Raw genomic sequence first — 12,278 nt, 5'->3', positions numbered from 1 at the left:
TGGGTCTGACATTTAAACTTGTTCAACTACTGGAGAAAAAAAACATATACTGCATCTACTTGGTTTTGAATTTCTTAAGGTATGATACAGGTTAGGACTGTTTGACAGAGAAGACAAGAGTCTCACAATAGCCTGTTGTACCTTCTTTGGTATAACTGATATCCAGTGATATCATTGAAGTGACTCACTAAATGCATTCAGGCAGCACACCTGCCAGTGAGCAGCAGTCACAGACTGTTAACCTCAAGATCTGGAAGTGTTTATGAGTCAACGAAGCTTCACAAACTCTGTCACCGTCTGCCTTTGTCAAAGTTCGGTGCACATAAAGAGCAATTTAGGTTCATCTTAGTGATTGTAAGATTCACACTAAAGTGAGCTCAAGCACTGCATCCTGGCACTGGCCCTAAGGTAAGCAAACAAAAAATTATGATTCTAAATTAAAGTAAGAATTAACAGTTCCCAGGCTTTTTAAATCAATATTGTGCAGCTGTTACTCTAAGCTGATTTGTAGAGTCTATGTCACCATCCTTCTGAATGTAAAGTATAGTCTGTATTGAAGTGACTCAAACTGTCCACAGCAATGTTAATACTTCTGTCAAAGCTAATGAAATTACATTATATTGTTATACAAGTCAGTTGAAGTCATGATGGCACGACAGACTCAGACAGACTGATTCAGAATAAACTCTAAAAGGTAGAATCCATATTTCCTTCTGCACAATGTACATGCTGTGCTGCTGTTACTGACTCAGTGAAGCAGCTCCTGGAAGTGTTTGTTCGTGTCTCATGCCGGCTTAAAGTACACTGTTTAAGGTTCTGATTCATTGATAGAAAGTTTAAATATGAGGTTTTGTTTGTGGTTGAAAATAATAAGGTTACCCCCAGGAAGAGGTATTTTTTCTGTACATATTTGTGTGTGTAATTATATATTGTTGCTGAATCACAAAATGCTACTTTGTGTTGCCAAACAACAGCAGTAGTAGAAGTAGTATTTTTATTAAGGTTTGTCAATGGCATTAATTTCATGTCATTCCTTTATTATTACCATTTTTATTATTCCTTTATTATACCATACATCTATATCATTACTGTCTAATTGTTTGTAGCCATTGTGCCAATGTGCCATCTTTCATAAATTTAAAAAGAGATATTGTCTTGCAGAAAGGCTGAATGACTGTATGCCCTTTAAATTTCTGGGGTCTATATAGCATATTCTGATTATGTGGATCATGGTCCTCCAGGTGTTACTGTAATAAACAGGAAGTAAAAATTTAAAATCCCTGACTGAAAACAATCAACAGCTGACTGACATATTGTGTTTGTGTGCTGTTTTGACACAGGCACCTGCTTCAAAATGACCCTGCAACCATTAACTCCAGTGAACTGTGCAGGCCTTCTACAGCCCGGCTGCTCTCTGTTGCATCTGGATGGTGAAGTTCTCCTGTTTGGCCAGAAAGGTTGGCCCAGGCGCTCGTGTCCAACAGGGGTGTTTGGGGTTCGGTTTAAACGTGGTGAGATGAAGTTGAGGCCCATCTCCTTCTCCAATGATTCATGCTACCTTCCTCCATTACGTTGTCCAGCAGTTTGCCGCCTCGACCCCTATGATGGCCTTCCAGAGAGTTATCTCATCCATGGTGGCCGCACTCCAAATAATGAGATCTCATCGAGCCTGTACCTGCTGACCATGGATAGCCGTGGCTGCAATCGTAAACTGACCTTGTGCTGCAAAGAGAAAGAACTGGTGGGAGAAGTGCCGGGGGCCAGATACGGCCACACAATGAGCGTGGTTCAAAGCCGTGGGAAGACAGCTTGTGTATTGTTTGGGGGTAGATCCTACATGCCTGCAGGAGAGCGGACCACAGAGAGCTGGAACAGTGTTGTCGACTGTCCTCCTCAGGTGTTCTTGTTTGACTTGGAGTTTGGTTGCTCCTCTGCTCACACTTTACCTGAGCTCAGCGATGGACAGTCTTTCCATTTGGCCATTGCCAGAGAAGACTGTGTCTACTTCCTCGGGGGTCACTTGCTCACCTCTGACTCCCGACCCCCTCGACTCCTTCGCCTGCGTGTTGAGCTTCTGCAGGGCAGCCCCTTGCTTTCCTGTGAGACTCTAGACACTGGGATATCCATCTCTAGTGCCATAATCACCCGTACAGGTCCCACTCACAGATATGTCATCTTAGGTGGGTATCAGGCAGACTCTCAGAAGAGGATGGAGTGCAGTACTGTGATTCTGGATGAGAAAGGGATCTACTTTGAGCCCTTGGAACCACCTAAGTGGACCCCAGATATCATCCATAGTCGCACTTGGTTTGGCGGCAGTGGCGGGGAGGGAAGCGTCCTACTTGGTGTACCTACTGAGGGAAGGACATCCCAACCAGATATGCATTACTTTTATCAGGTGAGCTTCCAGACAGAGGGAGATGGCCAAGAGGAAGAAGGAACCCAGGGCTGCAGCCAGGAGTCAACAGATTACGATGACTCCACTCCTCTTGAAGACTCTGAGGAGCTCTACTTCGGTCGTGAGCCACATGAGCTAGAGGACAGTAGTGATGGAGAAGGGGATACTTACAATGAGGAGGATGAGGAGGACGAATCACAAACAGGCTATTGGATCAAATGTAGCCTGGGCTGTCTTGTGGACCCCAATACGTGGGAGCCATACTACTCCACTGAGCTCCACCGGCCAGCCATGATCTTCTGCTCCAGAGGGGAGGGGGGGCACTGGGTCCATGCCCAGTGCATGGAGCTGTCTGAGACCTTGCTGCTCAGGCTCTCTCAGGGCAGAAAAAAGTACTTCTGCCTGGATCACGGAGGCCTGCCCTACCAGGAGATGACCCCACCTCGACAGGTCATGCCTCTGAAGCGTACCCCCATGAAAGTAAAGGACAGGAAAACTCCTCCGACAATCAAGATGTCCCCTGCCAAAAAAAGCTTTTTCAGAAGGCTTTTTGACTGAATCCAGTTTTAATTATGACACGTGGAGATGGTCACTGTTAAATGCAATGTATATGGAGGATATGTCTTGTTTATATTCCATGAATATATGATTGATGAAAGATACATAACATGCTGATCTGTACTCAGTGTGGAACATACTGTGAAGACAATAAACAATAAAACTGCAGCCTGACATTTCATGTCTAACAGCTGTATATTTCCATTAGAATTTCACATTGTTTGACAAAAAAATAAGTTTTATATTAATAAGTCAATATTTTAGCAAGTCTGTCTACAGTGTTTCTAGATTGTGTTTTTATCAGCTGTATAACAGCTAATTGTAATTTTGTATTCCATTAAGTACCACAGGTTTTATTTCCTAACATTTTATTCCATGGTCATATGGAGCGGAATTCTTTTTACAATTCTTTCTCCAATTAAAATGATGATTATTGAAAAATACCTGATATGCTTATCTGTACTCAATGAAATCAACAATAAACAGCCTCAAATGCAGTGCCATCATACCTGTTTATTTCTAATGTGTTTTCATAAACTTTTTATTTGACAAAAAATTGTCACATTTTAGCCAGTCTGTCAGTGTTTCTAGTTTGCATTTTATATCAATTGTATATCAGTTTGCAGTTATTTTGAATTCCACCGTGAAAATAAGGGGTTAAATAAACACTTCCTGGCTTCCAGGGCCAAATGTACCTAAATTGCTTTTACAATTAAATAGATGATAATTGATAAATAACACCTGATATAGAAATCTGTAGTCAGTTAAATATGTAATTAAATCAAATAATAAAAATGCAATCAATCAAGCTGAATGAACAACCTGAACCTAAATGTCTTTATAGTTGTATCTTTTTGAAGGGCTTTCACAATCTTTAAATGTGACAAAAAAAATTATGTTTTAGCATATCTCTCTGCAGTGTTCCTAGTTTGCTTTTCCATTAGCTGTATAACAGTTTATTGTTATTTTGTATTCCAGGACCACAGTGAAAATATTAAGTTATGAGTGCTGTCTTGCAGGACCAAATGTGCGTGAACACAAAATCAAATATAAATTGTTAAATAAAACAAACCAACAAAGGATCAGGTCAGATTTTGACTTTATTTATTCTTTGGAGGAAACAAGGACAAAAAAGTACAAACTTCCTCCTCCATGATGTCTGCTAGCAGAAATATCTGAATACTGTATTTAAAAACAAATTAAAAAAACGTTTAAAAGTAGTGGAACTGCAGTGTAATACTGTACTAGTATGCAATATAAATCACCACTCAAAGTCTTCTGCAACCCCAGTAAACAGTTTACCTGATATTTAGTGTAATATGGAAACACAAAATGAGGAAATACATGGTGTAAAGTGAACAAGTAGGAGTCTGTGAATCATCCATCATCCATTACTTTGGAAATGCAATTCATTATGGCAAAAAACAAATATGAGACAAGTTTCAATATAATGCATTCTAAAAACATGATGTTATTGTAGGGCTGTGACAACTCTCGAATGAAATGTGAATAATTCACAGCTGTCATGGGGTTAAACTTGTGACAGTAAAATAAAATCAAACATTCAATCAAATAAGAAAACCAAATTGCCTGTCACAATTCAAAATTGTGAGGGCAGAAAAAGAACATATATATTAATCAATCTAAAAAATAAAGTTGCCAACAAATCAGTTTACATCAGGTCTTTCTAGCTACCGCACATCCCTCTCCTCTGTCAACCGTGAAGAAATTTCAGCAGAGAAAAAGAGTCAGGTTACATACAGCACTTAAGAAAAATCCCTGCCTGCTGGAGAGTCCATGGGGTATTAGGCTCCGTAATGGACCGTACTGTATTTTTATAATATCAACAAAAAGGTCAGTATATGCTGTATTTTATGTGAAGAATTCGAATAAGTATCATCTATCCTCCACTGTGCAAAAACTAAAAGAGATAAAAAATTGGTTCAAAGTGACCTGGCATCTATTCTGCCCCTCAGGGATCCCAAGATAAAGGACTAAAGTAATCTTTTTCAGAGGGCACTCATGAAACAAAGAACATTTGGGTCTCTGTGATTGCATTTTGCTCCAGCTCAAATGATATATTAATACAGTGGCCACAAATGTGGTCTTTTTAACACAATTTCCCTCCATGACTTACAGCGCTTTCATCTGTTTCCATAAATATCCTCTCTGTATAAATTCATAAATGTGTCATATCCTTGCAATAAAATAAACTGCACCATATTTCACAGATGGTGAAGATAAAAAAAGAACTTTCCTGCTAAGAATAAGAGAAAAGAAACCTGTGTGTTATGTCTATATTCCTCTGCTGTCCCATCTTTGCATTATTAACAAACAGCTAACAAAGCAAGGCAAGTAAACATTCAAAATAAGTAAAACACAATTTTAAAAATGTGGTGTGAGAATAACATTATTTTCAATTACATTTTGGAAATTATTATGTTCAAGACCAAGAAATTGGTTATTTAATGAAAAGGTATTTTGTAAAACTCCAACAATAACTGATGACGTTGGTTTAAATTTGCAAAGATATTTTAATCACAACAAAATATGAAAAATCTTATGTTACGTATATATGACATTGGTTCCATTCCCCCGTTATTCTAAATATCAATCAATAGGTATAGAAAGTAAATTAAGAATTTGTAAACAAGTTAATATTACTGATAGAGGCAATTAAAATAGTATACAACAATATTGGAATCAATCAATTGTTAATACTTAAGGTTCACATTAATAGAAAAATCAAAAATCATTAACTTCCAGAGACATGTCCTCATCATCCTGGTTCTCTATTGGGTCAATAGTAGCTTGCAGAGCTTTGGCAGAGTCTTTGTGAGCTTCCATAAACTTCTGCAAGTACTTGGAGGTGTAGAGCCAGTGATGTTTCAACACGTCCTCTAGCTCAAAGGCCTTTGACTGACGTGCATTCATCTTCCGGAAACGCCTGAACAGTTTGTTTGCTGACTCATTTCCCTCGCTAGCCCAGGCTCCTATGGATCCATCTCTCTCTATGATTTCAGGCACATGGGCCAGGGTCTTGTGTAGGTAATTGGTTATCTTTCCATTGTACCTATATTTGAAGGTAGAGGAAAGGAGGTCGGCAAAGCTCTGGGAGTTAAAGCTGTAGCGGCACAGTTGGTCTGGGCACTCCTTGGCTGGGCAAGTGGCGCGCCACACAGGCTTCATCTGGAGGTAGAGCCTCATAAGCTCCCTCAGGGCCTCCCTCCTCCCCTCTGAGGGCACCAGCTCACACACCACCTCCACAGTCTCCTGGGTCATTAGCCTGCGGGCATAGTTCCCATTCATCCTCATCACTGGTTTAAGCTTCATCTTCTTCCTCAGCTGTTTATCTAGGGCTGCCCTCCAGCTGCGCCGTTCCTCCCGGCTGGGGTTGACCTTTTGGTACACCTCCCCGATCTCGTCCTGGAAGATTTTGTAGAACTCAGTGGCATTTCCAATGTCACAGTGTAATGCATCCAGTGTGGGATGGGTTTCCATGAAGGGCTTGGCAGAGACACCTTTGACTCTGTCTCGCAGCTCATCTACAGACTCAGAAAAGGGGTTGGTTCTCCATATTTCGTAACGTTCAAGGTTCTCTTCATGACTGCGTGTGATAGAGTGTAGCACCATGTTTTGAGAGGCCTCTGCCCGACTGGAGTCACAAAGAGTGCAGATATAGGTGGACCCTGAGGCCTCGAGGCCCTCCATCTCACGCACCATCTTCTCATCGTATCCCGTGCCTCTGAAGTGGAAGCGGAAGGAGCGAGGTAGTCCACCCATGGATAGGATGAGCCTGCTCTCTTTCATTGCTTTGCGTTCTGCAACTATAGGGCTCAGGACAGCTGTGAGTGTCTCATGGTCTGACTCATCCACAAACATCAGGCAAAGGGGCTTACAGGACAGTTCTGAGTTTGGCTTTGGCTCAGTGAAGATGGTAACCTCTTCCTCCTCATTGTCTGTCAGGACAGAGACAGACATAACAGTGAAAGAGAAACGTACAGCCTTCTCAGGAACAACTGGGCCTCCACCATGCTTCTCGCTGACATCACCCATGCCATCACAAGATTCCTTGATCATAACATTGAAGCCTGAGGTACAAGCACTGTCTTCCATCCCACTTTCTCTCAGCCCCTCCATGATGTCCTCCTCCAGATCCTTTAATGCTGACACCAGTGCCACATCATAGCGAAACCGCCGAGTGATGGTGTCACCTGGAGCGTCATCCACCGAGGAAGCCCATCCAGAGAGCCCATTAATAATGCCAACATTGCAAGATGTAGACACATTCTTGAGAGCTGGCTGCCATTCAAACTGGTGAAAGCCAGGGAGAAGCTCCTTCTCTGCAGCTCGCAGGGTGTGCAGGGGCTGAAAGATCTGGCGGCCACTGGTGGCTTTGACAGTCCGGTACATCTTGTGATACTGGCTGCAGCTCAAGAAAGTGTTGACCCGTATGGCCAAGCAAACAGCAGGATGCAACCCAAAGCCTCTGCCTGCAGAGAGAGAGAAAATGAAAAGTGAGAAAGTTTCAGAGATTAACATTTGTTAATCCCAAACTTCGCAGAACTAGATGACAGTGAAAATCAACAGATTCTATTAGGAGAAGGACATGCAGCATACTTAGCTGCACAGTATGTGATTTCATGTCAAATAACTGAGGGACACATAATTAACACAACATCACTGAATAGGACAAATAATTATCTTGACATAGCCTATCACACACAAGTGCTCGCACACACACACACACACACACACACACACACTCACACTCACCTACTCAAACATAATGGGTGATGTTGAAATTAAATTGAGAGGTTGGTTTTGTGCCAAAAAAAGACTGTACCATACCCTATCATCCTCCCCTAAACATCAGCCCTTCATCAGCATGCACACACACATACACACACACACACAAAGTTACATATACACACATTTTGGTCGTATATACGGTTTTGATGTTATATACTGTATTTTATTTATGTTGTGTTATTGTTTTTTAACATTACCGTTTTTGTGTATTTGTTGATGTTTTTTTAATATTACTGTTTTTGTGTATTGTCCAAATATTTGATTCAGTTTTACTTGGATGCTTTGGCAAAATTATTTTCAAAACTTTATTGCCAATAAAGCCATTGAATTGAAATTAATTGGATTTAATTGACAGAAAGAGGCAACATTTTAAAAAGTAAAGTGAGAAGAAAGAATTGAGGCATGAAGAGAATTATTCAACACCAAACTGTGGGAGCCCATTTCTAGTGCTTTGAAAAGAACTGCAGTATCTAACATTTCCTCATTTGATATCCCGCATTTAGAGTCATTTATACTATGAGACAGAGAGAATCGCGAATTTAACACCCAAATGTGAATGTATCATTGTCAAAAGCCCACAAGCCCATGATTACAAAATCCAATATTTCCTAATTTCCAAATGTTATAAGGGGACAGAGGGTGAATCAGTGAAGCTGGCAAAAGTGATGTATTGGCTGCAGATGAAAACAGACACCAGCTGGCTTCTATTCCCCAGAGAGGGGGATGGTGCTGTCTGTGTAATTTGCAGATACAAGAGCTGCTGATGTTGTTTTGATTCTAACAGCCCCTTCACAAGAGTTGTTATTGTGCATTAAAGGGAGTGTGAGACTCAGAGACTGACAGACAAGAAGAGAGTGAGAGTGGGAGAGAATCAAAGAGGGGTTCAGCGCGTAACAGCAGTGGTTCAGTAAACAGAGATGGACAATAATGAAATGCTTTTCAATCAAAATCACAGAAAACTTTCCTCTCTCTCCTCAACAGTGAACTTTTCGATTCATTGTTATTTATGAGATGACTGTTTTCCTCAGAGATATGCGGAAATATTAATGAGCAAACACTATCATCATTTTCATTTGTTTGTGTCCTTCTTTCTTGTTGATTGAACAAAAGCCTTATAATAGCCTCTTACCTTGCATCAAGGCCTCTAGCTCATCTGCCTGCCGGTGTTCATTCCCAGATCTCAATGCAAGTAGAAATAGAGTCAGACACACAGACTTCAGGTCGCCACCTTCCTCTTTGTCTGCAAACACCTTCACCTGGTTCTTCAGATCCCTCAGCCGATGCTTCTGGGCACGGCGGGTTAGTGATAGCAAGTGCTGACGGGGTCTTCCCCCTTTATTGGTTAGCAGGTAAATGTCAAGTTCTGATGACTGCTGGTTTGCATCCTGTTCATCCAGCTCATGGCCCAGACAATGAGCTTTAAATGAGTCTAGCCTTACCTGCTTGCCACAGCCGCTTCTGGGGCAGAGCAGGGGCAGGGAAAATAGGGCTGATAAGAAGGCGTTGGCAGGCGGGGTGAGATCATCAGGGGCACAGGGCAAGTTGCAGGCCGGGCAGTGAGGTCCCAGAACGTGGGTATATTTTATAATACAGCTGCGGCAGAAGAGGTGCCCACAGGGGGACTGGACTGGATCAGAGAGCAGGTGGTCACACACAAGGCAGGTGAAAGAAGAGAGGAAGTCTACAGGTAGCTTCTCAGAGATCAACTTGGTACTCAGGTGGTCTTTCTGGCAGTGGGTGATATTCCTCACCCATTGCTCTCTCTGGGTGCTGGGTTTCCTCCAGGCCCTGAGCACCGGAGTATGATGACGGTCTCCGAATGGTCTCAGAGCCCTCCTCTCACCAACGGCAATGCTATCACTGTGGTCCCACCTGGTCCTTTTTGCCAGGCTCTGGGCTCTGGGAATGGCTTTCCGCCTCTTCCTCCCAGTCCGCTGGAATGAAGGTTTCCTGGGGGAGCAAAGATGGCAAAGGGAAGAGTGGGGTTTCCAGTCAGGGACTCGTGTTCTGGAGAAGCTGCAGACACCCCCTCCTCGTATGGCAGCCATCCAGCAGCGATGGCAGAAGGAAAGAGGCTGGGCAGATTCTGTGTCCTCTGTCACGTCCACTTTGAAGACTTTGAGGATGACCTCTGGCCAGCTTGTAAACTTGCAGCCCATTTTACGCAGAGCGCCTTTGCTTGCCTCATCCAGATCCCCATGAACATCGTGCACTGGTCCTTTTACTTTTCTCAGGACCATTCCACAGAGACGGCACAAGCACCTTCATAGAGGAAAAACAATGTTGTCAAATTCTTAGAATGAAAGGCATATAATATGGTGTTGTTTATATAGTATAGTGACATTTGATCACCTGAGGTGCTTCATGTGGGTGTCCATTTCCTGTAGCTTCATATCTATCCTCTGGCCCGGGCCCTCCACATTTTCCTTGCTTTTTCCCCCTAGGCACAATTTCATAACACTCCCTGGAGCCACACCATTATCTAATTCTATATTTGGAGCTGCAGGAGGTGAGATCCCTAACGGGGCTCCTTTCTCAGGCTGTGTCTCACTGGGCAGAGGGGCCTTCTCCATGGACCTCACCCTGAACAGTTTAAACTTCCACTGAGAGTACTTTGAGTGGGGATGGTGGAGCTCAGCCGGCATGTAGGATCTGGGACCATCTGTCTCCTGGCTCTCCTGCACCATGATGCAACTTAAACCTTATACCCTGGAGAGAAGATTAGAGGAGAGGAGAACTTAGTTTGATGTATCACAAAAGTATGAAAATAATTTTAGCTGTTCATGAGAAGCCCATTAATGGATACAGAGAAAAGATTTGAAGGTTCAAATGCTCAGAGATCCCATGAGCCTTCTCAGCATTAAGACCATGACACAATCTAACAGCTTTACTTGATTCCTGCTGAATTTATACACCAAGTACCCTGAAATCCCACTGAACAGAGAGTAGTGAGCCCTGACCTAGAGTGCCATAAGTGGCATTTAGATCTTGTGTAAAATGCATGAGACAAGCATTGGGGGATCGATACAGCACCAAAATCTTCATTTCTCTCATCTCCAATCCCATCGCTCAGGGAGCCATTGTGACTTTTTTCCTTTGACACAGCGAGTTTTCTAAATGGGCAACCTTATCACTGCAAGGCTGTCAATCATTTATATTACTCATTTTCTTGGCTGGACAGAGAATTGGAGTCCCGGGAGCTTCTGACTGGCATTTTAAATGCAAGGGAAAAAATCGTAGACGCAGGAAACTTATTTCATCATACATAGATATTGACCAAACAGGAGGGAAAAGAAAACAAGAAACCATCATATTGAATAAAGATCATAGAGAATTATTCCAAACACAACATTGTTCAATTTAGGAGTCATATTTCAACAGCCAAGAGCTCTTATGATATGGCACAGGTAAGATCAATGATACTGCTGCACCGACAGACCTTATTTCATCTCCTCCCATACTATCTAGGCTCCATTACCACATCAGACAATAAAGCAGTCAAACAATCTTACCATTGCAAGCCTATAATAGTGCACACTCTCTAGAATCTTCCGTCTATCCATCTTTCAGTATTCTCACTACATTTTCTCCCTGGGTGGCTTGAATCCGACAGTCTCCTTCATTTCCAGGCTCTCAGTGTGCTTCATATGCTGAACTCTCCTTTGAGACAAACAGCTGAGCCTGTGTACATGTGTGTCAGCTGGGCTCTTACCTTGTTTTTCAGTCTCAGCTGTTGTCAGCTCCCCTGGGGGTTCTCTCCGCATGGGAGCACAAGGGAAGCCCTGGAGCCAGGCCCTACACACTACATATACTATATATTTGAGTCTGTCACATCTGTTACCAGGAGTTGTTGCTCCATACAGTGGGATTGTTCCCATCTGACTCCTTGTGTCTTGTATTTATACCTTTCCTTTGACGGGATCCCAACAGTCAACTTCTGACACCTGATACATGCAGCTGATTTGAAAAAAAAAACAAGGTCAAACCCAAAGCACAGTTGCAAATGTGTATGTACAGAATCCAACACCATACCCCAAACAAGCAACTTTCTACCACACCACACTGATCCTCAGCTGGAAACACTTCTGTGTCACTTTTATCTCCCATTTCTCATATCCATCTGCAGGCTCACCTCATCCAGGTGGCCTCTCTCTGACAGAAAGAGAGATACTGTTGAACGTATGAAAAGGCTACTAGTGCAGAGACACAACAGCTCATAGAACAATTTTTTTCTGTCCTACAGACAAATAAAAAGTCTGCCTTACATTGTATTATAAAGATTTTTACAATAGTGACATTACAAATTTAGAATTTGCCTAAGACCAAACTTTTAAACACAGACATAATTTAAAAAAAAACATTGATGAATACAGGAGCTGATTACAAGTCAGTGCAACAGCAACTTGTTAAAGCTGATGACAATCTTTGTTTATTTGTTTGTATGTGTGACTGTCAGGAGTGTTGATGTTTTCAACCCAAAGATCACTAATGAAGCCATATTTAGGAGCAG

At 42.2% G+C, this 12,278-nt stretch overlaps 2 protein-coding genes across 4 annotated transcripts in view; one reads left to right on the top strand and one right to left on the bottom strand.

The window, feature by feature from the left end:
* rag2 (recombination activating gene 2) overlaps window positions 1-3,455 on the top strand; it is a 61,735-nt gene extending 58,280 nt beyond the window's left edge. Inside the window, exons 1-2 of one of the 2 annotated variants that reach the window (XM_044194311.1) lie at window positions 281-408; window positions 1,341-3,455. In XM_044194311.1, the coding sequence (XP_044050246.1) occupies window positions 1,355-2,956 (1,602 nt within the window). In that variant the 5' untranslated portion in view covers window positions 281-408; window positions 1,341-1,354 and the 3' untranslated portion in view covers window positions 2,957-3,455. Of the gene's footprint in view, window positions 1-280; window positions 409-1,340 lie in introns of those variants that run through there. The other variant, XM_044194312.1, reaches the window with a different exon arrangement.
* Window positions 3,456-4,038: 583 nt separating this feature from the next.
* Window positions 4,039-11,826, bottom strand: rag1 (recombination activating 1). 2 transcript variants are annotated; one of them, XM_044194335.1, is made up of 4 exons: window positions 11,481-11,826; window positions 10,121-10,477; window positions 8,898-10,030; window positions 4,039-7,449 (listed from the first exon to the last, which is right to left on the bottom strand). In XM_044194335.1, exons 2-4 carry the CDS (start codon window positions 10,453-10,455, stop codon window positions 5,702-5,704), a joined length of 3,216 nt encoding a protein of 1,071 aa, XP_044050270.1. In that variant the 5' UTR covers window positions 10,456-10,477; window positions 11,481-11,826; the 3' UTR covers window positions 4,039-5,701. The 2 variants fall into 2 exon arrangements, with proteins under 2 accessions (XP_044050270.1, XP_044050269.1); XM_044194334.1 differs by lacking the exon at window positions 11,481-11,826 and adding an exon at window positions 11,281-11,448.
* Window positions 11,827-12,278: the final 452 nt, after the last annotated feature.

The sequence above is a fragment of the Siniperca chuatsi genome, linkage group LG4 (genome assembly GCF_020085105.1).
Source record: "Siniperca chuatsi isolate FFG_IHB_CAS linkage group LG4, ASM2008510v1, whole genome shotgun sequence".
Taxonomy (NCBI): Eukaryota; Metazoa; Chordata; class Actinopteri; order Centrarchiformes; family Sinipercidae; genus Siniperca; species Siniperca chuatsi.
This window is presented reverse-complemented; position numbering and strand designations above follow the sequence as displayed.

Coding starts and splice junctions, on each gene's coding strand:
- rag1 (XM_044194335.1), bottom strand. CDS start 10,455: ATGGTGCAGGAGAGCCAGGAGACAGATGGTCCCAGATCCTACATGCCG. Junction 10,031..10,120: donor ACCCACATGAAGCACCTCAG/GTGATCAAATGT, acceptor TCCTCTATGAAG/GTGCTTGTGCCGTCTCTGTG. Junction 7,450..8,897: donor GCTAGAGGCCTTGATGCAAG/GTAAGAGGCTAT, acceptor CTCTCTCTGCAG/GCAGAGGCTTTGGGTTGCAT.